The sequence below is a fragment of the Lepidochelys olivacea genome (genome assembly GCF_965140295.1).
Source record: "Lepidochelys olivacea isolate rLepOli2 genome assembly, chromosome: 22".
Lineage (NCBI taxonomy): Eukaryota > Metazoa > Chordata > Testudines > Cheloniidae > Lepidochelys > Lepidochelys olivacea.
Genome location: NC_140432.1, coordinates 8,401,938 through 8,427,667, shown reverse-complemented (window position 1 = coordinate 8,427,667; position 25,730 = coordinate 8,401,938). Strand labels below are relative to the sequence as shown.

At 43.5% G+C, this 25,730-nt stretch overlaps 1 protein-coding gene across 1 annotated transcript in view; it reads left to right on the top strand.

The window, feature by feature from the left end:
* The window catches only part of ARHGAP32 (Rho GTPase activating protein 32), a 404,315-nt gene that overhangs the window by 337,784 nt on the left and 40,801 nt on the right, over positions 1-25,730 (top strand). The window contains exon 13 of the mRNA XM_084612034.1: positions 13,421-13,570. Within this exon, the coding sequence (XP_084468160.1) occupies positions 13,421-13,570 (150 nt within the window). The remainder of the gene's footprint in view (positions 1-13,420; positions 13,571-25,730) is intronic.

Here is a 25,730-nt window from a genome sequence, read left to right as displayed (position 1 = left end):
CAATGAGGCTCTAGTCCACTGGTGCCCAACCTTATTATACAGGAAGGCCACCCCATGTGAGGGCCAAAAATGATTCTGTTCTGTATGTATTTAGATAGAATCATAGAATATCAGGGTTGGAAGGGACCTCAGGGGGTCATCTAGTCCAAGCCCCTGCTCAAAGCAGGACCAATCCCCAACTAAATCATCCCAGCCAGGGCTTTGACAAGCCTGACCTTAAAAATATCTAAGGAAGGAGATTCCACCACCTTGCTAGGTAACGCATTCCAGTGTTTCACCACCCTCCTAGTGAAAAAGTTTTTCCTAATATCCAACCTAAACCTCCCCCACTGCAACTTGAGACCATTACTCCTTGTTCTGTCATCAGCTACCACTGAGAACAGTCTAGATCCATCCTCTTTGGAACCCCCTTTCAGGTAGTTGAAAGCAGCTATCAAATCCCCCCTCATTCTTCTCTTCCACAGACTAAACAATCCCAGTTCCCTCAGCCTCTCCTCATAAGTCATGTGTTCCAGTCCCCTAATCCTTTTTGTTGCCCTCCGCTGGACTCTCTCCAATTTTTCCACATCCTTCTTGTAGCGTGGGGCCCAAAACTGGACACAGTACTCCAGATGAGGCCTCACCAATGTCGAATAGAGGGGAATGATCACGTCCCTCGATCTGCTGGCAATGCCCCTACATATATATCCCAAAATGCCATTGGCCTTCTTAGCAACAAGGGCACACTGTTGACTCATATCCAGCTTCTCGTCCACTGTAACCCCTAGGTCCTTTTCTGTAGAACTGCTGCCGAGCCATTCGGTCCCTAGTCTATAGCGGTGCATGGGATTCTTCCGTCCTAGGTGCAGGACTCTGCACTTGTCCTTGTTGAACCTCATCAGATTTCTTTTGGCCCAATCCTCTCATGTGTCTAGGTCCCTCTGTATCCTATCCCTACCCTCCAGTGTATCTACCTCTCCTCCCAGTTTAGTGTCATCTGCAAACTTGCTGAGGGTGCAATCCACACCATCCTCCAGATCATTTATGAAGATATTGAACAAAACCGGCCCAAGGACCGACCCTTGGGGCTCTCCACTTCATACCGGGTGCCAACTAGACATGGAGCCATTGATCACTACCCGTTGAGCCCGACAATCTAGCCAACTTTCTATCCACCTTATAGTCCATTCATCCAGCCCATATTTCTTTAACTTGCTGGCAAGAATACTGTGGGAGACCATGTCAAAAGCTTTGCTAAAGTCAAGGAACAACAGGTCCACCGCTTTCCCCTCATCCACAGAGCCAGTTATCTCATCATAGAAGGCAATTAGATTAGTCAGGCATGACTTGCCCTTGGTGAATCCATGCTGACTGTTCCTGATCACTTTCCTCTCCTCTAAGTGCTTCAGAATTGATTCCTTGAGGACCTGCTCCATGATTTTTCCAGGTTGTGATGTACAGTATTGTCTATTTAAAAATAAATAAATAGATCAGTGCATAGAATGTGTATCAGAAAAAAAAAACAGTAAATAACACATAACTAAACTAAAATGTCAACATGACGACAAAATGCTAATGAGTCGGCTATTAGTATATTGTGTTGAAGCAGGCCCCGGGGCCTTTTTAAATGCTCTCGTGGGCCATAGTTTGGGCACCCTGCTGTAGTCCATTTTAATGACTAAATAACCTGCAAGAGGTTGTGATTTCTGACTGCAGTGCCCCCATGTCCCCAGTTAAGTCAGGGCTCCATTGTTATAGGCACAAGACAAACATAGTAAGAACAAAAAGAAAAGGAGGACTTGTGGCACCTTAGAGACTAACACATTTATTTGAGCATAAGCTTTCGTGAGCTACAGCTCGCTTCATCGGATGCATTAAGTGGTAAGAACAGTCCCTTTTGAAATTAAACCAGGGTATTAGTTAGATAAAGGAAAGCAGAAACCATGTGAAACAACTGTACAATGCAATGCATTCCTAGGATTTATAAACCAAATTAAACTTGTTGCCAGTCACAGACCTATTGGGCCTGATTCTCATGTACTCTAAGGCTCTTTTATACCACCCTGGCAGTGTAAAGGGGCTGTAAAGTGAGCATAGATGGAATTTGCATCAGCTTTAAGACCACTTCACTCTGCCAGTGTGGTATAAGGTGCCTTTGTGTCTACACTGCAGCTGGGAGCCAGCCTCCCAGCCTGGGTAGACAGCCTTCTGCTAGCAGGTTTGCATTAGCTCACTAAAAATAGTGTTGTAGACAGCAACGCTGTTGGAGGCTCAGTCTAGCCATGCAAGCTCAAGCCCTCCCTGTTGAAGGCAATGGGAGCTCAGTGTCTCTTAGGTCAGATATGCCCGACTTGAGTAAAGTGATCGTCTTATTTACAGTCACCTTGAAGAATGCTGGTAGAGAATGGAAAAAACAACAGGCCCTTGACTGCAATGTCTCCAATTCCAAGGCTGCTTACCGGGGGCCTCAGAGCAGGGAAAATAGTCACTCTCTGGCTGGTAATAATGGAGGTGTGACGCCTGGTGGAGAGGGCAGGAGACCCCTGTTAAGCTCTGAGGGAAGGCACAATGTCATGAACAGTATCGCACCATTCCACAGAGTCACCGAAAAGTCTGTCGTGACAGCTGTGCTGTGTCTTTTGAAAACGCACATACTGGGTTCTGACATCATACTCCTCCCCCTTCCAGGTGGGTCGCACATAGTCCATCCTGCCAGAGTAGTGGGGGTTCCTCCCCAGTCATCCCTCCAGTTCAGGACTGGGCTCCCGCCAAAGCCTGTCAAAAGCTCTTTAATCAGCTTTGCTGGTGATCCAGCTAACTGTTCTCCTCTCCTCCCACTACCAAGATCTGAATGGGTTACAGTGTAAAGCAAGAGCACCTTGATTGGAATCACTCCAGATTTATGCTCGTTTAACTGAAATCAGAATCTGACCCACCGTCCTCATTAGACTGGCTAGTGAAAGCTCTGGACTGGGAATTGAATGTGAATCTCGCACCTGGAGGTCCTGAGCAGTGCTTCTGTGCCAGTCCAAGATGGCTGTGTCTACACTAGTGGGTTTTTGTTGGCAAATCTCCCGCTGTTGCATTACCATTTGTGCAATTCCACCGGTAGCAGCCACAATAGATGCAACAGTGTTGGACGTGGCTCAGCCGTTTACACTACTGTATCCTGTGGACCTGCTCTTGAAGTCTTCAAATGAAGACGAAATGTGCTTTAGTCAGATACATGTTGTTTGACTCGATACGGGGTGAGTAGATTAGATGTTATGGCCTATGTTATACAGGAGATCAGACCAGATCAGTGGTTCTCAAACGTATTTGATCGCACCCCCTTTCTTTGTGTCTGTAGTAGTTTAAGGGCTCTCTCCTCCCCGCCGCCCCCCAGGTACATATACCGTTAAAAAAAAAAATCAACACGCAACTCTCACTAAATATTAAAAACAGTAAGGCATTGATTCAAACAGAGGCAATGATCCATTGCAAAAGCGAAACTGCAGTTGTGGTCGATGCTTACAATTAAACGTGTACAACACGTTGTAGCAAACGGATTAATGCACAGATGGCAGTGATTTTGTATAATGCTCTACAAGCTTAACAGAAATATGTCAAAATTCAGAGTGTTATCTGAGGACCTGATATGTCTAGCGGAATCAGCGTTGCTAGTTATTTGTTGTGGTGGGTAAAATGTGTGCAGTTCCCCCTCCCCCAAAGCTTCTCATGCCCTCACCCCCCAGTTTGAGAATCTCTAGACTAGATAATCTAATTGTCCCCTCTGGCCTTAATATCTAAGAACAGACATAGATGACACAATGTTTAAAACTGCAGTACCTGGTTGACGTTGGCTCTCCCACCATTGGAGGTGTTTTGGTGGGAGATTTGCCGAACAATAGTAGTGGTGATGAGGCTCAGTGGAGCATATTTGGTGTTGTCCCAATATATGCCTTCATAATATTTTCCCAATAGTTTGTGATCTGAGTATTGATTAGGCACTGGTTACTGTACTGTGCCTCTTCAATGCAAATAACTTCATCATTAAACCAAGTCTTGAGCACACATTTATTTGAAGCGTTTATGTATTGATATAGTGCATGCCAGGCCATGTTAAATCAAACATTGATGCTCTCCCAAGGTGAACACTCGGGATAGACCAACACTGTTTCCCTGATGGATGGATCAGGCATTCAGCTGTGCTAATCATACGTTTATCAGAGACTCAGAACGCTTTCAGATGGATCACTAGTCTCCAAGCTAACAGATAAAAGCAAAAGGACTGAATTAAACTCCACTACAATGAGAAGGGATTTAACAAAGTGCAGCAGGACTGGGAGAGGCAGAAATTGGACATCTGCAGAAATCAAATCCTCAAAGAATCAATCCTGAAGCACTTGCATGAGAGGAAAGTGATCAGGAACAGCCAGCATGGATTCACCAAGGGAAGGTCATGCCTGACTAATCTAATCGCCTTTTATGATGAGATTACTGGTTCTGTGGATGAAGGGAAAGCCGTGGATGTATTGTTTCTAGACTTTAGCAAAGCTTTTGACACGGTCTCCCACAGTATTCTTGTCAGCAAGTTAAGGAAGTATAGGCTGGATGAATGCACTATAAGGTGGGTAGAAAGTTGGCTAGATTGTCGGGCTCAATGGGTAGTGATCAATGGCTCCATGTCTAGTTGGCAGCCGGTGTCAAGTGGAGTGCCCCAGGGGTCGGTCCTGGGGCCGGTTTTGTTCAATATCTTCATAAATGATCTGGAGGATGGTGTGGATTGCACTCTCAGCAAATTTGCGGATGATACTAAACTGGGAGAAGTGGTAGATACGCTGGAGGGGAGGGATAGGATACAGAAGGACCTAGACAAATTGGAGGATTGGGCCAAAAGAAATCTGATGAGGTTCAATAAGGATAAGTGCAGGGTCCTGCACTTAGGACGGAAGAACCCAATGCACAGCTACAGACTCGGGACCGAATGGCTAGGCAGCAGTTCTGCGGAAAAGGACCTAGGGGTGACAGTGGACGAGAAGCTGGATATGAGTCAGCAGTGTGCCCTTGTTGCCAAGAAGGCCAATGGCATTTTGGGATGTATAAGTGGGGGCATAGCGAGCAGATCGAGGGACGTGATCGTTCCCCTCTATTCGACATTGGTGAGGCCTCATCTGGAGTACTGTGTCCAGTTTTGGGCCCCACACTACAAGAAGGATGTGGATAAATTGGAGAGAGTCCAGCGAAGGGCAACAAAAATGATTAGGGGTCTGGAACACATGAGTTATGAGGAGAGGCTGAGGGAGCTGGGATTGTTTAGCCTGCAGAAGAGAAGAATGAGGGGGGATTTGATAGCTGCTTTCAACTACCTGAAAGGGGGTTCCAAAGAGGATGGCTCTAGACTGTTCTCAATGGTAGCATATGACAGAACGAGGACTAATGGTCTCAAGTTGCAGTGGGGGAGGTTTAGATTGGATATTAGGAAAAACTTTTTCACTAAGAGGGTGGTGAAATACTGGAATGCGTTACCTAGGGAGGTGGTAGAATCTCCTTCCTTAGAGGTTTTTAAGGTCAGGCTTGACAAAGCCCTGGCTGGGATGATTTAACTGGGAATTGGTCCTGCTTCGAGCAGGGGGTTGGACTAGATGACCTTCTGGGGTCCCTTCCAACCCTGATATTCTATGATTCTATGATTCTATGATCACCTGCTCTGCTATCTCCTTTCTCTAATCCTTTTGTCTCCATCCCTCCTTTGTCTTTTGCCGTCTTCCAAACCATCCCTAGCCGCCACTCTGTGTTAAATGCACTCCATACCCTCTCTTTAAATCATTCTCCTCTGGCAACGCTTTCGTGTGCTGGTCTTCCCACTGATGCCTTCTTGCATTTGAACTGCTGCCCCATTTATTTTCCTGACTTGGATTGCAAGTCCTTCAAGGTAGGGACTTTGTCCTAGCTAGGTAAAGCCCCATGATGTTGCCATAAAAGTAAACAGGGCCCTGTTTGTCAGCACCAATTTATAGTCACAGATATATAAATATAAAAGTAGAGTAGGATGTAATGCCCTAACCTTTTCTGCCCACACTTCTGTTGGAAGGGGCACATTTTAAGCTACCCCTACACCCACCTTCTTCCCTTACCTTGGACCTTAGTTTAGAATTCCTAGCCAGGAAGATCAGACATGTCTCTGGCACGTGAGATATAGCAGTTTCCTCTTCCAAGTACAAATTGCCCTTCTATGTAGGAGACCTACTTTTCTGACTCACTAACCTTGAGGATACTTCTCATCCTGTTACAAATCCTCAACCAGTTCTGCAGCATCTCTATATACAAAGTAAATAGGGAGTATCCAAACCAGCATCCTTGCCAGTGTAAATAGATCTGTCAGTTCTCAACAGCACTCTTGGGTTAAGTTAATAATATGGGCCTGATTTCCAGAGATGCTGCTGAGCTTGTGCAGAAGTCAGTGGATGCTCAGTCCCTATGAAAATGAAGCCTGCGTGCATGCTGAAAATGTATGTATGTCTGTATGTATCTGTGTATGTTAGCATATATCAAAAGAAAGATGTTGAGAGAGGTAACTGCTGCTGGACAGATATAACATTAGTTTGCTGATTCACGGTTTTGGCTCTGATAGGGGAACAATGTGACCTAAATATTGGGAAAGTTGCTCATGTTCTCTGAAAAGTCTGGTGTAGACCGAGTGAGGAGTTAATGGCCATGGAGAGGATTTTCTGTGCTCAAGCTGGAGCTTCATCCCCAAATAATACCCGGACACTTACATCCCAGCCAAAGGCCGAGGAGATAAGGATATGGCCGAGGAGATAAGGATATGGCCGAGGAGATAAGGATATGGCCAAGGAGAACTGTAGTTTTACTGAAGTAATTGCACATAGACTCTGCACCCAAAGGAGAAGTCTAACAGTGACTTATAAATAAGAGCAATCATGCCATTTATCATTTGTAATGACTTCATCTACTCTTCCTGTTCACAGTGCCCAGGTAGCAGCTTGGAAAATATTTATTTCCTACTGATTTTTTTCGTCTCTTTCACCAGGATGAATGATGTTTGTTTATTTTGTTTAATGACACTGCAATGAACAATCTTTAAGATATGTAGCAACTTCTTCCACCACACAGTCCTGCCTTAGCAGGTGTTGGCCCAGCCCTGGAGAAGTGCTGCAGCAGCAAGCAATACACAGTGTGTGTTTACTGAGCAATAAGTGAAACTGGTGAAGATTTTGTAATTGGTGATGGAGGATTATTTTTGTAGGTTCCTGTTTCTATGGCATTCGAAGAATATATAGGGAAGCGATCCTGCAAATGCTTAGGACCAAGCACAGTGCTCACTAATGTGATTAGTGCCATTGTATTTATTTGTATTGTATTCGCTTCAACTTGAAGTCCGTGACACTACTCAGAGTAGTAAGCACTGTACTCAAGGGTAAGTGTAAATGTTTGGTTCTATAAAAGTTATTTTTAATAAGTCTTAAGGGAAAGCGGTCTTATCTTTTTACAGATGGGGAAACTGATGCACAAAGCAGGGTTGAGTAATTTACCCAGTGTCTCAAGGGGCCTAACTAAAGATCATTGAAGTCAGTGGGAGTCTTTGGAGTCAACTGAAGTAAATGGGACTACTCGGCATGTAAGGTTAAGCACAGGCATAAGTGTTTGGAGGAACACAGTGAGTCTTGGAATAGAAGAGCTAGGAATAGAACTCACAGCTCCTGACTTCCTGTTCTTTAGCCACAAGAGCGTGGTGCTACTTTTCCTCCCTCCACTGTAAAGTCTAGTTTTAGAGTAGACTCAGTCTTATTTTGGGGCCAGTAGCCCTGACGAATATCCCTTTAGCCTGACTTACTGTAAACTATCATCTTCCAGAGAATGGATTTTCTACTTGGTATGTGATATCGAGCTGGACCTGAATATGCTTTTTTAAGGCGTCTTCTGCACTCCCTTCCTTTTTTGATTTTTTGCCACTGGAGTTTGTAGTTTGTAGTTATATATTTTAAATCATGCAGCTATGCATGTTCTAGTTTTTGACCTTAACACAACATTCTCCTCGCAGCAGGGGACAGCTGTGTTCTGTAGTGTGTAAAATCACTGTTAATAGGAGAAACTAACGCACTGCCAAGTGCTGAAAATGTGGGTCAGCATATATGCTGTCCGATTTTCTCTTTGAGTTAAAGTTTACTAATCCTGTATTAGAGATCACGCTGCCATCAGGAGGCTTGGGAAGAACAGTCTGTCTAGGGATAGATTTAAAACAAAATAATTATACACATACTTATTAGTGATAAATATTAAGACAGATATTTGCATTCTTGAACTTATTCTTGCTAAATGTAACTGGATTGCCGTTAGACAGTGAAAATGTGAGCACTGGCTTTATAATCTTACCATCACCACATTTTTGTACCGTCAATTTGTGTGGCTGGTGAATGGGGTGCCGTATGTACCAACAAAGCCTCCTTGCATAGCTTATGCTGGCAGAACCTGTGTAGCTTATACCAGTTCCCTGAATGAAATAAGCTACATCATCAAAAGCAGTTTTTGTGCTGTATAATTGCATCTACTCTACGGCTTTTGCTAGCATAGCCAAGTTTGTTAGGGGGGTGACTTTTCTTTCTCTGATCAGTGAGTCATCCTGTATATGTAAAACGTATCAAGTCGTTTTAATCCAAGACACATTCTTGTCAATTCAAATGAGATCAGCAGAGGAAATTGTGTTTAACTGAAGGACAGAAAAGAACCATGTAAACGTTATAACAGGCTGTTGATAATTGAATATCTGGGTATCTAACTTGTTCAGGCATTGGACAGGCAGCTCCTTGGATTGCCAAACAGGTGTAATGTGGGAACATATTTGTCTATTTAATGGGGCAGAAAACAAGCAATTATTTTAGCCTATACTGAGTGAGTGGCTTAAAAGCACCTGACATCTATGTTGATTAAGAAATCCAATCTACTTTTTTGCTTGTGTTTTAAGCCTGTAACACTTTAAATACCGAACATGACATATTTCCTTAAACCGTGTAAATCTATACAATACACTTAGAACATTTTAATGACTGTGGTGAACCCTGTGCTAACAGTCACCTGCTAAGTGCTGTCACCTTTCCCAGTGACCAGGGTAATCTGTAGAGATGATGGAGTGGTATATAATTTCCCAATAGTTTTAATACATTTATTTGATTGTTTTGTTATTCACCCAGAACACCAGGATGGGCTCCGCATTCACAGTTATATACCCAGTTTGTGAAATGATTCAAATAAAAATATTTACAATATTTTTTTACATTATTTGCCAAACTGCAGCAAAAGTTTTTAGAAGCGTTTCCTATATTTATTAATTATAGCTAGGATTTTCAAAGGGGCCTCAGGGAATTGGGCACCCAAGTCCTGTTGACCATCAATGGGTGTTCGTGCCTGTGGTTCTAAGGGGTATGTCTATACTAAAGCCAGGACAGCTACTGCACTCAGTTTTGCCTCTGCAGTGTAAACGGTTCCTACACTGATGGAATCTAGCTTTCTGAGAGTTGGTAGCTAGGTTGACGGAAACATTTTTCCATTGACCTAGCCATGCCTACACAGGGGGCTAGGTTGACCTAGCAACAGTGCTCAGGGTGTGACATTTTTCTCAGCCCGGAGAAAATCGATCTAGCTAAATTGATGAGTTTAGAGATGTAGACCAAGCCTTTGCCTACCTCTCAGTTTACACTGCTGTGATTCAACCAACCGCTATAAGACCAAGAAATAAAGCTCCTTTTGGTGGCTGCAATTTGCATGTGGGAGCACTCAGCATTGTACTGCGTCAGCTCCAATTGCAGTCAGGGGGGCTAACTGCAGCGGGAGCAGAGTTAGGCCAGAACTTTTCAAACACTCACCGTGCAGGTTTCACTATCCGTGAAGCTGAGTGAGAAATAGACATATGGCCCAAAAGGTTTATCACCTGCTCCCATGAGGGTTGGGACCCATGTCTCTCTCTCTGCTGCACAATGCCTGGCATACTGATGGTGCTCCGTAAAGTCCCAGAGAGACTCAGATACTCTGGGGTTGGTAACCAAGATGGACTGAATACAAATCTATCCTGATCCTGGGCTTGTGTGTTAACAGGGTATGTTTAATTTTTTCCTTAAATTAAAAAATAAACTGGCATGGAACCAAAATCACAGTTTAAGTCACTCTTGGTGCTTCAGGTCACAGTTAAATAATACACTTTTAATGGTGGAAGGTGAAGCTGCTGGTTTTGTTGGAGATTTAAGAAGCTGCATATTCAGATCTACTAGTGTTTTGCTGCCATGCCTTTAAAGTCCAGGGAAACTAAACTTAATGCACCTTGCATGTGGATAGTGCGTCTTTGAGAGTTTGTGCTTGTAGCTGGCATAACATCCAAAAGCACGTGCTTCCCAGCACAGGTAGACAGACACGCACTAGCTCTGCTCAAGCTAGTGTGATTAAAATAGCAGTGTTGCCATTGGAGCTCAGGTGGTGGCTTGATCTGGCCACCTTAGTATGTACCATGGGGTCAGGCAGATTTGTCCTTGGGTGACTAGCCCAACCTACCCCCTGTGCCATCACGACCACGTTGCTGTTTTTATTGCTCTATTGCACCTTCCCAGTGCGGTGTATACCCTCAAGTCTCCAGTTAGAGAGGGAGTGAAGCACAGTAGACCAGCATTCCTTCCCTAACCCCTTGCTGATCTTTGCATGGGAACACCAGTGTTTCACAGAATGCAGCACTCTCACCCAGGAGCCAGAGGTTCAAGGGCTCCCTAACTTCTGCTCCACCCCCTTTTTCCTGGTCCAAAGACCTGAGAACACAGGAAGGATCAGGGTGTGATGAGGATGAGTGGGCATTCTCTGGAGTGAGAGTGGGGAGTAGAGTTACTTCTACTGGATCCCTTATGCCATAGGTAGAGTTTTATTGATAACGGGATATCCTGCCTTAATTCTCTTTACTATTGTGTAATGCTACGTGTGATACACGAGCTGTATAAACCACTCTGACAGGTAACTGGGTTCATCCATCTTCAAAAGGTTTGCAAGGTTTTATAGAGAAAGACAGGAAAGAAAACTCTCTTGCCTCCTTTACTTACTCTTACTCTGAAACCTCTCTTACCTCCTTTACTTCTGTTGCTGCTTTGCTAGTACAGTAGACACCCAAGGCTAAGGGCAGTGTTTACAGTCTCCCAGCCAGGAAACAGCATTGCATCAGCAGCCTGCCAGGCTAGTAGTGGCAAAAATTTGATGTACTTTGGGACCCACTGTGACTTTGGTTCTTATAAATCCTGCTGTAAAAAGTTAGATCATTTGGATACAAAGCTGCAGAGTGTTTTAAGAGCTGCTCCCACATGCAGGCCCAGCTTTGTCGAACTAGTTTTTAAAATTAAGTTAAGGTAGCTTCAGGTTGTATTTGTGCCCCTGAGTCCCCTAACCAGTTTTTGTGGTTTTACAATCACATTTTCCAACTGGTTTTTCTCCCTTGTTGGTGGGTGGAGAAACCGACATAAACAAAAGGACAATCATTGACCAGGCCCCGAGTCTGTTACACAATCGCTAGCAGGGATTCCTGTACCTATGCTGAGTCTTGCTTACTACACAGATGAAACTGTGAAACTGACATGAAATGTTGTCATATGCATTTGGGCCCAGATTTTTGAAGGTATTCAGATGTTATGTTCAGCGTTGCAATGACTGATTTAGGAGAGTAAATACCATTTTCAAAAATGATTTAGGCACTTAGGAGTCTAAATCCCATCAACTTTGCATATGATTTGGTCTCCAAAGTACCTAAATCCTTTTAGAAAATTATATTTAGGCTCCTAAATCAGCTAGATGTTGCAATGCTGAGTGCAGCAGTGCCTAAATATCTTTAAAAATCTGAGCCTAAGTAATTAAATGGGGAAAAAGACACAGAGAAAAATATTTTTTCCCTGATATCTTTTATATATCCTTAATCCTGGGTGTAATTTTAACCATTACAAAGCCGAAAAGAATTTCAGACAGAAATGTGATTTTTTTTTTCCAAGTTGATGCTTGATAATAAAAAGGCTGAATTTTGTCACTGAATGAGTCTAGCTTAGAGGAAAAGAGGCCTGATGCAAAGCCCTAACCCCAACCCTTAAAAATAAAGATTTCCATTGATTTTGAAACGCCTGTGAAGAGTAGAGAGAATACTTCAGTATTCATTGAAATAAAGGGAAAATATGCAGCTGTTTAAAGTGGTTAAAATGTAATGCCCTGTGCCAAGGGTTCTTTTGTTCTGGAATGAGAATTTTCAAGGGAGCTAGTTGGAAGGGAGTGTAAAAGTACCCACCTGCCCAGGGAAGTCCCAAGTCCAAAGCGGTGCAAGAAATTTCAAGCTTGAGTGCGATATCACACAGCAGTAATGGCACTGCGAAGAAAAGCACCTTTGTCATTCTGAGCAAGCAGAAACGGAGGCTCATGTTCCCTTGCTTTGTTCAAGATGACATTACTCTCCTGAATTTTCATGACTGTAGTAACTGTTTTAATGCAGGTAAAATATAGGTCTGGCTGCCTCATTGAGTCACAGGAATGGTAGGAGGCTAATTGCTAACATTGCAGCACAGTGCTGCAAGGACTTTTACAACTTCCTGAAACTGTAAAGGCTCAATGACAAAGCAAGTCCTTTTATGCCTTGTGATTTTTTTAAATAGAACTCCTCTGTTCAAGCTAAATTGCTGTTAAATCATGTCCATAAAGGTACTTTTGTCAGGAAAGCCAGGAGGGTTCTTTTGTGCTACCTCATTGCTTTCGGAGGGAGCTGCGGGAAGAGAGGTTGTCATTACAGAGCATTGTCTTGCTTCCTGACTCAAATGAATGCCAGATCTGCCCTCCCATTGACATGCAGGCTATTTGTGTAGCTCCCGCTTCTCTTCACCCTTAGAAAGGCAGTAACCCGTATGAATCTCCATGGCATTGATTGCAGATTTCACTTCTTAGTGGAATTGGAAGGTCTTAACAAACTGACTTATTTTCCCAACTTGATACAAAGCTCAAGAGAAGCAGCATTATGTAGAAGAATTGAGCAGAACATTGAGAGTCAACACTCGTGGGTTCTGTTCTTGTCTCTGCCACAGACTCAACTTTGTGGCTTTGGGGGGCAAATCACTTGAACTCTGGTTCTTCAGTTTTCTCTTCCGTGAAATTCACCTACCTCCCAAGGAGCTGGATGAAATTTAGTTTACAAATAATACTTAGGGTCCAATCTTCAGCTGTAACTGGAGTGCTCAGCACTACCGAAGTCAGCCTTTTATTCCTGTACTGGCCAAAAATAAAAATCAGAGCCCTTGTATTAACTTTGGAATTGAGCGCATATGCTTGTGTGAATAATCGGCATTGATGTTACTCTGAGCTTCGTGCTCTCAGTAGGATGTATTATGTGTTGTCTTGCCTGGTTACCTGAACCTAAACGTGGGGGTTGGTTTGTTTTATTGTGCAGTGTCAAAAAAACACGGCAAGCTCATCACTTTCCTGCGAACATTCATGAAGTCACGCCCAACGAAACAGAAACTGAAGCAACGCGGGATCCTGAAAGAGAGGGTGTTCGGGTGCGACCTGGGAGAGCATCTCCTCAACTCTGGCCATGATGGTAAGAGAGAAACTCCTGAGTTCCTCATTCACACTGATGCTTGGGGCTTGTTTAAAGAGTGATTTTTATCATAGTGTTTTAGTACCTTCACAGGGAGAAAATATCAGTTCGGTTCCCAAGGACTGTTAAATATAGCAGCTAATGGCAGAACAAGAACCAATGGCTGCAAGTTGAAGTCAGACAAAATCAAATTCGAAATAAGGTGCACATTTTTAACTGAGGGTAAATAGCCACTGGGACAAACTGGCAAGGGGAGCAGTGGATACTTCTACTCTTGAAGTCTTCAGATTATGCCTGGATTCCTTTATGGAAGATATAATTTAGTTGAATGTAAAGTATTGGGCTCAACACAGGAATAAGGCGATGAAGATCCCTGGCCTGTGTTACAGGAGATCAGACTTGATGATGTAATGGTCGCTTCTGACCTTTCAGTCTCTAAATCCGTGGGACCTGATTCTCTTTTCGTGCGTGTGTACATGAGGAGTAACCCCACTGGAGTCAGTGGAGTTGCACTGTTATGAATGAGATAAAAACTAGGCTCAGAGTTATTGCAGTTTATTTGTTCATGGCAATGTCCCTGATGTGCTAGACACTTTCCAGCAAGGACAGTCCTTGTCACAAGAAACTCACAGTCTAAGGAGACACAAACAAGTAAACAGAGGATGGGGAAGGGTAACACCAAACAGATTGTTTTTATACAAGTCAGAATCCCTATAGGCAAATGGTAGAGAGGGTTAGGAAATGGGAAATTAGAACATCACAGGCGTTAGAAATCAGATACATTGTAATGCCACTTATTCTTTCCAAGTCTATCAATATTTCTATCCATTATCTTTACATGATTCCAGCTCAGTCTGCAAACTGGGGTCTTTCTATCTGCCTTTCCCACTGCTCCCATAAAATACACAATGTACAGGAACTAGCTGGATTTTACTTTAGAATTTTGCTTTCCTCGAGTCCGTGACAAGCCCATTGCTCCTCCCTTGTCTCCTCAACAGCTACTAAAACAAAGTGTCAGGGAAGGGGTGTCCAGGCCAGGAAAAAGCTACACCTACTATTTCTCTTCTTAGGTTTGTTTGATATGATCTGCTCTCTCATCTCACAGTGACACCTCTGATCAGAGGCTGGTGAATCAGGGAGGCTCCAGAACTGCTAAGTACCAAGCTAGAGAGGGAGAGCTATTCAAACCAATTCTTTCACAGTTCAGCAGTAGTTGGAAGTCGTTCACATATACAGCCCCTTCTGGTGATGTCTGTTTAGGAAAGCAGCAGACCAGTATGTAGCAGAGCAGCCAGAGTACCAAGCAGTTAAGGGCATCAAGAAGGTAGAAAGGGATACAGCATCACTTCCAGCTATGTCAGTTTTTGTTTCCTTCATATTTTTCCTCTTGCCTAACCAAATAGATTGTGAATCTGGGCAAGTGGCTGACATCATATGTCAAAGTCCATACTGTCATGTCTTACAGCTTTTGCCTTGAGGATGAAGGACAAGGGGGCAGGGAAGAGGGGTTTCTTCGCTGAGTTTACACCAGTAGTATTTTAGACTCCTTGCTCATACAGATGGCTTGAAGGGTAGGGGCTGGTGGAGGGCAAGCGATGTGTTGCCTTAAATGATTCCATTTGGGGAACAGCAGGGTTTAATCTTGTCGCTGACTTTAAGTATTTTACTGCCCGTTTTGGTGGACAGCATCGAACTGTTCTTGTGAAATCAGGACTGTGCCAAAGCTCATTGGTTTGTTAATTAGAGCCAGTGAAGGTCGATATAACTGGGGCTGGAAAAGTCTGAGAGAGCCAGAAACTGGATGGTTTGGAAGCAGAAGTGGTACTAATGTCCCATTTAAGAAATGGATCCAGGATGGCTAGTTTACGCCACCTTGTTGCTGTAGAATATTTTGTTTTATCTCCAAGTGGGAGAAATCAAGGCGATCAAAAGGCATGCAGAGAGAGTGAGCTCGTGACTGGGCAAAGCAGGAATTCTGTTTAATCCCCAAAGCCCCCTCTTGTTCCCTTGAGTTGAGCAAGACTGGAGATGATTTATTAAGGTTCATAAGAGACAAGGGGCAGATCCTCAGCTAGAGTAAATTGTCAGAGCTCCAGTGATGGTTCATCTGTGAGCATTGACACCATCTGAGGACCTGCCCCCTAGTTTTTGAACCCCCTCCCCACAGCACACTCCTCCATGATTATGTCTGTGCTTCATTCGTGAGGTCTCTTCATCTGTGCAGTTTCCAGTTCTTTTCAGCCTTGACTTAATGACTCTTTCACAACTCCCCGGAGCAAAGCAGATCCAATCTGAATGTTGCTAACAGGGGCAGATCTCCATTTCTCACAACAGGGTTGATTTTTTTCTGTGTGATTCAGCTCCCTGACCCATATTCCAAATGAGGTAGTTCTAAGGATTAGTTTTGCAGAGACATTTTTGCGTTCTGGTGAATCAAACTATGCGTACGCAGACAGCATTTTAAGTACCCCTCATTCTGAAGCGTTAGATAGCTTGGTCTCAGAGAAAATTGTTAAGCAGAACAGGTTGATCTGCTTAAAGGGGAATTGAGATATCACATGAGAACCTAGATGAGTTAGATAGAGAGTGGGTACAATAATATCCTTTCATCTGTGAGATCAGACAATAGCTCAAAAATGTTTTCAGAGTAGCTGCTACCACGCAGTACTTCATACGTGCGTCAGTTTTAGCTGATGAAACAGCAAGGGACTTGTTTACATTCAGAAAGCATTTGATGGTGTGACGGTGATCGAGATTCACAGAAAAAAATATCATTTTGTTAAATTAATAATAAATGTTGACACTTTGCTACCCAATAACCAAAAGCGTCTGCATGGCTTAAGCAAAACGTTTTGGGACAAAATGTCTTCAAAACAGGCAACAGCACATTCACATGCTCTCGAGAAGTGCAGAACTGAGCTGTTGTGCTCCGCGTGTTGAGAACTGTTGAGTCGCTGCTGCTCAGCTGACGAGGCCTTGCCTTTCAAGAATTTATCTTGGGACAATCTGAGTAGTTCCAATCCCATGCCTCTGAGATGCTGCAGGCTGCCCTTCATATAGATGGGTCCTATTTTATTTACAACACCCAGAAATGTGCTAAATGCTTTGTAGTGCAAGGAAAAGTTAAATTGGCAATCTGCTGTCCTGATCCTGCAAACACTTGAGTTACTTTCCTCATGTAAGTAGTTCCTTTGAATCCAATAAGACTGCTTACATAATTAAGTGTAAGTATTTGCAGTACTGGGCCTTAGTTTTTTGACATGGGATGATGAGTGAGAATAACAGACAGACAAAGATGAGCAAAGGGTAAGGAAGGATGAAGGTTGCAATAGGTTACTTGATTTAGGGAATGGTCACATCTTGATGGTGTGCATACTTAGTGTTTTAAGCTTTAATAAGTTTTAATACTAAACAGGTAAACTTTGGTATATATTGAGCATAGCCAGTGCAGATGGTTGTGTTTTTATTAATGAAGGTCTAGAGTACAACCGGTACAGGGTAATGGTGGTATAAAGCATTTATATAGTGCCATCAATCTGTAAAGGAGTTTGCAAACATAGGTGAAACACGTTGCCTGCCACAAAGAGTTTACAATCCAAATGAGGCAAAGAAAAGAGTGGAAGTGTGGTTCGGTGGATAGGGCACTGGACAAAGAGTCAGAAGACCTGGGTTCTGTTCCCAGGTCTTTGCTATAATGTTTGGCAAGTCTTTTCATTTCTCTGCCTCAGTTTCCTCTCTCTTTGTTTAATTATACTTACCTTCTTTGATAAATTGGTTTGAGATCTACAACGAAAAAGTACTGTGTAAGAAGAGTTAAACATCTTATTATTAGACAAGTCATAGGACAACAGACCAGCTGTGGAATGACCAGAGTTATCTACTCACAAATTCGTGGTCCCATGTACACCTTAAGAATACCTGGAAGAATGTACACTTCCATGTATAGTGGAAGAATACCTGTCTGTCTACCATCTCTACATTTAAGAGCAGCAATGATGCTTTAGCAGATATCCCTAGATTTAGAGCACGGAGTTCTCAAAAGAGAGCTCTTGAGTCTGCCAGTTTTTCTTGTTGGCATGACAGAACCTGTGTCTTTCACCCTTCATGGCATAATCCATCTATTTACTCTGACTTCTTTTTAAGGGAGGTATCTGTGCAGCGAGTGTATGTTGCAATTGGGTGGAGTCAGTATTTGGTGGTTGTTGTTGACTTTATTTGGTATATGGCTGCAATTTGTTGTTGTATAATTGGGTTTGGGCCAGCAGGTTACGCTGCACACTATTTGCGGGGGGAGAAGAGGAGAGAAATAAAAATATAATGTTTGTAATAGAGGCAACAGAGGAATATTTTAATATTGAAACAATTCTGTACCCCCTGAATGACAAATGAATGCTCGTAATTGTATGGGAGACAGTGTCCTGTTTATCTATTTTATGTTAGCACTAGACGGGTCAACCAGTATTAGGACTCCTTTATGGTAGGTGCTGTACATAAAGTTAGTGAGAGACAGCCCCTGCTCCAAAGTGCTTATCTAACTAAATAGGCAAGAAAGACAAAAGGTGGGAGATTAACATAATTTGTTGGGGAAGAGTCAACATGGTTTTTGTAAAGGGAAATCATGCCTCACCAGTCTACTACAATTCTTTGAGGGGGTCAACAAGCATGTGGACCAAGGGGGTTTAGATTTCAGAAAGCCTTTGACAAGGTCCCTCACCAAAGGCTATTAAGCAAAGTAAGCTGTCATAGGATAAGAGGGAAGGTCCTCTCATGGATTGGTAACTGGTTAAAAGATAGGAAACAGAGAGTAGGAATAAATAGTCAGCTCTCAGAATGGAGAGAGGTGGTATCCCCAGGGGTCTGTACTGGGCCCAGTCCTATTCAACATATTCATAAATGATCTGGAAAAAGGGGTAAACAGTGAGGTGGCAAAATTTGCAGATGATACAAAACTACTCAAGATAGTTAAGTCCCAGGCAGACTGCGAAGAGCTACAAAGGAATCTCACAAAACTGGGTGGCTGGGCAACAAAATGGCAGATGAAATTCAAATGCAAAGTAATGCACACTGGAAAACATAATCCCAACTATACATATAAAATGATGAGGTCTAAATTAGTTGTTACCACTCAAGAAAGAGATCTTGGAGTCATTGTGGAGAGTTCTCTGAAAACGTCCACTCAATGTGCAGCGGCAGTCAAAAAGGCAAACAGAATGTTGGGAATCATTAAGAAAGGGATAGATAATAAGACAGAAAATATCATATTGCCTCTATATACATCCATGGTACGCCCACATCCATGGTACACCTCACTGCTGTAGCTCACAAAAGCTTATGCTCAAATAAATTAGTTAGTCTCTAAGGTGCCACAAGTCCTCCTTTTCTTTTTGCGAATACAGACTAACATGGCTGCTACTCTGAAACCTGTAAAAATGATTAGGGGTATGGAATGGCTTCCGTATGAGGAGAGATTAATAAGATTGGGACTTTTCAGCTTGGAAAAGAGATGACTAAGGGGGATATGGTAGAGGTCTATAAAATCATGACTGTTGTGGAGAAAGTAAATAAGGAAGTGTTATTTACTCCTTCTTATAACACAAGAACTAGGGATCACCAAATGAAATTAATAGGCAGCACATTTAAAACAAACAAAAGGAAGTATTTCTTCACACAACCCACAGTCAATCTGTGGAACTCTTTGTCAGAGGATGTTGTGAAGGCCAAGACTATAACAGGGTTCAAAAAAGAACTAGATAAATTAATAGAGGATAGGTCCATCAATGGTTATTATCCAGAATGGGGAGGAATGGTGTCCGTAGCCTCTGTTTGCCAGAAGGTGGGAATGGGTGATGGGATGGATCACTTGAGGATTACCTGCTCTGTTCATTCCCCCTGGGGCACCTGGCATTGGCCACTGTTGGAAGACAGGATGCTGGGCTAGATGGACCTTTGGTCTGAGGCAGTATGGCTGTTCTTATGGGAGATGGGAGCTATTATTATACTCATTTTGCGGATGTGGATCTGAGGTGTGGAGGGATTAAGGTTAACATTTTCAAAAACACTTAAATCCCATTTTCAAAAGACACACTTAGGAGCCCAAGGAAATCTCTTTGAAAGTCAGTGGGACTTAGGCTCCTAAATGATCTGCCCGAGGTCACACAGGAAGTCTGGGCAGATTCTGGAATTGAACCCACATCTCCTAAATCCAGTGTTTTAGCCCTAAGATCATCCTTCCCATCACTGTTAAGAATCCAGCATCAACATTTTCTAAATAAAGGTTTCTGCCCCTTTAAAATGCAGAGCAAGGTCTTATGTGGGTGGTAGCAGTGATGTAAGGTGTACAATTTATTGAGCATTTCATATGCTCAATGTGCATTACAAACATTAAGTAGTAAGTCCTCACAACATCCCAGGTAGCATTTCTCCCATTTACTAGTACGGAAACTGAGTCGGAGATTAAGTAACTTGTCCCATGCTATACAGTAAGCAAGTGGAAGAGTGAAGAATCCAGGCCTTCCAACTCCCATTGCTGTGCTCTAAACTCTAGCCCATGCTGCTGCTTTGTGCATACAGACCTGAATATGTCTCAGTGAACCAGCTGCAGCTAATATCTGTCAGTGGTTTCCACTTGTGATACTAGATTATGATGATACACACATTTCATACAGATACAAGGGCCATCTCCTCTCTGTCCTTTCTCTCTCTCTCTAACTTCAGCTGTCAACGTTAAAGATTTGGGGGCTGTTGAGTTCAAGGTTTCTGTTTCAGGTTTATCTCTACAAATAATGAATGTGTAAACATCCTCTTGAGGTATATTGGTTTTTATTGTGCGGCTCAATTCAATTATGGTCACTTCCATGCCTGTGGGATGTGTGCCTCCATTTAATTTTAGTGTGCGACTACTGTAACTTTTAAATACCTTTCCCCACTGATGAAGTCATTTGGAAGCAGCCCAAGCTTGTTAGGGAGTAGTTCTTTTTTCATCAGGCGGGAGAGATATCCAATTTGTTCTGCTCTGCTGACATCTGCCATGCTGCTGTATTTTATGGAGTGGCAACTCGCAGCACTCTTAGTATAGTCCCTGATAAGGGAAGCATTTTAGTTCTTCCCATTATGGCACAGGTAGGGATGGAAGCAAAGCGTGTCTTTCCAAAAGCACACCTGCCACGCTCCTCTCCAAATGTAAAGAATCCTATTTACAAGGGATTCAGGAGTGAATTCAAGGGATTCAAGAGTGAGTTCAGGAGAGGAGGTTGGGTATGTCATGCATTGCAATGCCTATGCAACATACTCATTTGCTCTTAAGGAGAATTAGGGTATGTCTACACAGTCAACGTTAAAGTGCTGTAATAAAACCACCTCTGCGAGGGGAACAGCTACCAGCGCTGGGAGCCATGCCACTTTACAGCACTGAAACTTGGATCACTTAAGGGGGTGTTTTTTCACACCCCTGAGTGAAGAAAGTTTCAGCGCTGTAAGTGGCAGTGTAGACAAGGCCTTAGACATGAAACTTCCTGTGTGAATCCTGAAAATGATTGTAAATGTGGAGAGCTCACCACTCTGTGCATCAGTTTTCCCAGCTGTAGAATGGGGATAACGATCCTGACGTCATTCATAAAGTGCTTTGAAAACTAAAACTGAAAAGTGCTCTAGAGGAGCTAGATATTTTTGTTGTTTATTTTATTATTAAATATGGATGCAAGGTTATGAACAGTTTGTGTGTGTCTAAATGGGCAGAACACTTTTGGAATGTGGCAGTGATGCGTTATTAACAATAATAAATACTCTTCTTGGAGTAGTGTCCCTGTGGGTGCTCCATTTCAGGGGCATATGTGCCCTGCACCTTTGATCAGAGATTTTTGGTAGTAGTGCCCATTCAGTCCATGCAGGTACCCTACACATTCTCGAACCCTGGACTGAGGCTAGATACGGCTGCATGGGCGACCGTCCGTAGTTCCTTCTCGACTGCCTTCAGCCAGAGACAGAGTTTAATGTATGCCAGTTTTTCTCTTTAGAGTTAGAATATAGTATATGGAGTTAGTTCTTTAGTTAGTTTATAAGATTCCTATTACTTTATAGTTGCTGGAACCGCTGATCCTGTTTTCTTTAAAAAAAGAAAAGAAAAAAATATTGTTTTCCCCCATTATTGTGGGGGTCAGAAGCAATTTTTTTCTTGTCTCTGGGTTGCTGAGGCCCTGTATTTTAATAGGTGCGTCTCCTGTTGAGCAACAGGAATAGGAATTCTGTGTGTTCATTGCTTGGAAAACTTGCATATGCGAAGCAAGTGTAAGATTTGCACTTCTTTTAAGGGAAGATCCTGAAAAACAGGGAAATTAAATATAGGTTATTAATGAAGGAGCAAGCCTTAAAACTGGCTTTGGACCCAGATGCCGAGAACCCCCTCAAACAGGTACCTACTACTTCTGTTAGTTCCCTGTCTACATCAAGATCATGGTCACAGAGAGCTACAGGTGAAGACAGTGTCAAGACCCTGGTCTCTGACACTCTCCATGAATGAGGTACCTGTAACCACTCCTTCGGTACCAAGGGCTTCCCACTCAAAGACCAAGGAAGGGGATCAGAGGATCAGAATAGAGAGTTCCTCCTCAAAGACGATTCAGTCACTGGAGACATCAAGCCCGATAGGAGTGCTATTGATGCTCCAAGTTCTTCAGGTACTGTGAAGCACTCTGAGACTTCACCTAAGTCCCATGCCTCAGCAGTAAAGGGCACACGACTGAAGATTACTTTTATGACTACCATCAGAGCCCATGGTAGCGAGAGAGCAGCCTCACTGGAATCTGCGGTACCATTGATACCATCATCAGCACCCCGGACAGCAACATCGGGAACCACAGTGCCTTTATGAAGGTCTGTTGTGTTCCCAGTACCACAGGAGTTCTGGTATCCTAAAGACCTCATGGTCCCGAATGAGCCTGAGTCTCCCCCCTTTGCAACCTCCAGACGCCTCTCTGAACCGAGATCTGCAGGGTTACTGAATGCACGTATTGTAGTGAGATCCACTACTTCCTGAGCCTCTACAGGGAAGGATTGTCGTCACCTGTACAATATGGAGGGAGGTGGTAGAATCTTCTTCCTTAGAAGTTTTTAAGGTCAGGCTTGACAAAGCCCTGGCTAGAATGATTTAATTGGGGATTGGTCCTGCTTTGAGCAGGGGTTGGACTAAATGACCTCCTGAGGTCCCTTCCAACCCTGATATTCTATGATTCTATGATCCTATGTGAGGGAGCATTCGGAGTAAGACTCAGAACTGTCAGTTCAAGGCTCTCTAGTTTACTTTAGGAGACATTATTCCCTTTTGCAGATCCAAGGAAGGCAGGATACAAGATCCCTTCTTGTTAATACCTGGGAGAATCAACAATGTCTGCCCCCTTCCCTCCCCGCCCCCCCGCCTCCAACGCCTTAGAGTCCTCCTCATTGGTCTTCAGTGGCCTCATGGGCAGTGTACCACCAGCAGTTTTGAGGGCCCTGATTCAGTTTCATAAGGAACTTAGAAGACCTCTTCTTCGGCAGCTTTGATCCCTCCCCTCCACGCCGAATCAGTAGAGGAGACCTTTGAGGAGCAAGAGGTGAGGGCCGACAAGAAGGTCAACCCCTTCCCTCCCCCCTTACAAATATTGCTTCTTCATAGCCTGATGAGGCAGTAATGCCATCATTAGCTGATGACTTTTGGTAGTTCCAGGCTCTGAAGAAGTGGGTCGCGGACACAGTTCAGATTCCTCTGAAGAAGTCCGGGTTTCCCATCCTGGACATATTGCATACTTCTGCTTCAGCACTGTTGGCACTGCCAATTAATGAAGCTCTTGTTGAGCCAGCCAAGACCATGTGGCAAATGCCAGCAGCGGGACCCCCTGCATGTCAGTGTTCCAATAAAAAAAAAAAAATACCTTGTCCCAGACAGAGATTGAGTTTTTGTTTTCATACCTGGCACCAAATTCTTTGCTTGTGGACACAGTTAATAAAAGGGGGAGATGGCATATTTGTAAAGCTACCCCATGTAACAAGGACCAGAAGTAACTGAACCTTTTGGGTCGTAAAAGCTACTCTTCAGCAACATTTACAGTTCAGGATTACGAATCATCAGGCACTGATGTCAGAATGTGACTACCTGAATTATGAGAAGTTTAATGCTTTTATTGGCCATTTATCACAGGAACATCGAGATCAATTTAGTATCATAATAAAGGAGGTCACCTCTTGATGAAGACATCTTTGCAGGCTTCACTTGATGTGTCTGACACTGCAGCCAGGTCTATTTCTGCCACAATAGCAATGAGATGAGCTTCCTGGCTTCAGTTGTCTGGTTTCCCCCAGGAGGTTCAATCAACCATTGAGGACTTACCATTTAATGGCACACTCTGCACAGACGACTCACTTCGTGTCTTAAAGGATTTTAGGGCTACACTTAGATCCTTGGGGATATATATCCCTGCAAATAAAAGGAAATTCAGCAGTTCTTTGTCAGCACAAAGAGTCCTTCCTGCTCAATTTTCCACCTTCTGTAGACCATCTGAACTGCCTGTTAAGTGGTCGACATTTTTATAAAAAGAAGACTACTATCTCGACTGCTTTATCCCAGTTGCCATCGTCTTCCAAACACCAGTTTTGATGGTTTGGTCAAGCGTGAGTTTCTGAATTCAATGATGGTCAAGGCTTATCTCCCTTCTGACAGGTTTCTCGCTCTAAAGAACCTTTTCCAAAGAATGCTGCTCAGTCCTCAAGTGCTAGCAAGGCCATGTCTGCACCGAAGATGGCAACTTGCATTTTTGTAACACAGAAGGCCAGGTTATCGATATCTCCAGATGTGGCCAAGGATAGTTTACGTGTCCAACAAACAGGTTTCTTTACTCACCTGGGTCCTATAGTCACTCACCTGGTGAAGGGACTTGCTGGGTTTGTGGGGGAATCCTGTTCACCCAGAATACCCCTAGAGCCATAACAATGCACACTTCTCTCTTGGGATGTAGAGCACATTTGGGTCCTCATGCAGCCCAAGGCAAATGGTCACAACAAAACAATGCCTGCACATCAGTCTGCTAGAACTGAGGGCAGTCATAAATGCTGGCCTTCGCTTTCTTCCCCTAATCAAAAACAAGTAAATCAAGTTCATGAGGGACAATTTAGCTTGTACGTATTATATCAGTCATCAGGGAGGAGCGTGTTCCCCCTTGCACTGCACTGCAAAAATAAAGTTTTGGAATTGGTGCATAGCCAACCAGATAATCATTTCGGGTTCTTACCTTCCAGGTTTACAAAACACCATGGCAGATGACCTCAGCAGACATTTTTCCTTAAATTACAAATAGGAATTGGAGTCTTGAGTCCTCTAAAACATATTCCCAGCTTGGGGGTTTCCAGAGGTCGAACTTTTCACCACTGCAGCCAACACAAAGTGCAGAAAATTTTCCTCTCATAGGATCCAACCCTCAATCTCTAGGACAGCGGTTCTCAAACTTCATTGCACTGCAACCCCCTTCTGACAACAAAAATTACTACATGACCCTGGGAGGTGGGACTGAAGCCTGAGCCGCAGCTTCAGCCCCAGTTGGGAGGGGCTCGAGCTTCAGTCCCGGGCCCCAGCAAGTCTAACACCAGCCCTGGCAACCCCATTAAAATGGGGTCACAACCCACTTTGGGGTCATGACCCACAGTTTGAGAACTGGATGCCTTTCTCATTACATGAACAAGGGATCTTTTTTATGCATATTCACTGACTCTGTTGGTTTTAAAGGTTCTCGACAAGATCAAGCAGGACCAAGCCAGAGTCCTTTTGATTTCACCAACTTGGCTAAGACAAGTTTGGTGTCCTTGCTTTATCAGACTCACCTCTTGCCCTTTGTCGCGGACTCCCAATCAAGTCTCAACTTTTGTCTTAGAATGCGGGTCAACCACTTCACCCAAGTCTGAACATTCTGCAACACCAAACATGGTCTCTCAATGGTTCTCAGGATGAGAGGTGTCCCATTCATTGGGAGTAACACATGTACTATTAAATAGCAAGACAGAACCTACAAGACACATATCCCTCCAGAAATGGAGAAGATATCGTCTTTGGTGTAACTGCAGTCATCTTTCACCTATCCAGTCATCTGTTTCCACAATCTTGGATTACTTGCTGGAACTGAAGACATCCAGTCTCTGT